The sequence below is a fragment of the Penaeus monodon genome, chromosome 22 (genome assembly GCF_015228065.2).
Source record: "Penaeus monodon isolate SGIC_2016 chromosome 22, NSTDA_Pmon_1, whole genome shotgun sequence".
In the NCBI taxonomy this organism is placed as follows: Eukaryota; Metazoa; Arthropoda; class Malacostraca; order Decapoda; family Penaeidae; genus Penaeus; species Penaeus monodon.
The window spans coordinates 22,465,350-22,465,585 of NC_051407.1; the positions used below are offsets into that span (position 1 = coordinate 22,465,350).

The 236-nt window shown below is 69.1% G+C and overlaps 1 protein-coding gene across 1 annotated transcript in view; it reads right to left on the reverse strand.

The window, feature by feature from the left end:
- The window catches only part of LOC119587002, a gene marked incomplete at its 3' end in the record, with an annotated part of 168,418 nt that overhangs the window by 59,730 nt on the left and 108,452 nt on the right, over window positions 1-236 (reverse strand). Inside the window, 1 exon segment of the mRNA XM_037935744.1 lies at window positions 67-201. Coding sequence (XP_037791672.1) covers window positions 67-201 — 135 coding nt within the window.

Genomic DNA, 236 nt, shown 5'->3' on the forward strand with positions numbered 1-236 from the left:
GAGCGCAAATGATATCGCGTCCCCACCCACCAGGTGTCGCCCGTGAGGCTGCCACGTGTGTCTCACCTGTGCAGATAGCGGGCGCGAGATCGATGTCGGCGGCGCTGCGTGGCAAGGAGGAGGTCCGCGTGGGCGGCCGGGGACTGCGTCGCGGGCCGGGCATCGGCGCCGGCCGGAGGCGCTCTCCGTCATCGCCGTCGGCTGCGAGGAAGAGGCAGGAGAAATTAAGTGATCGG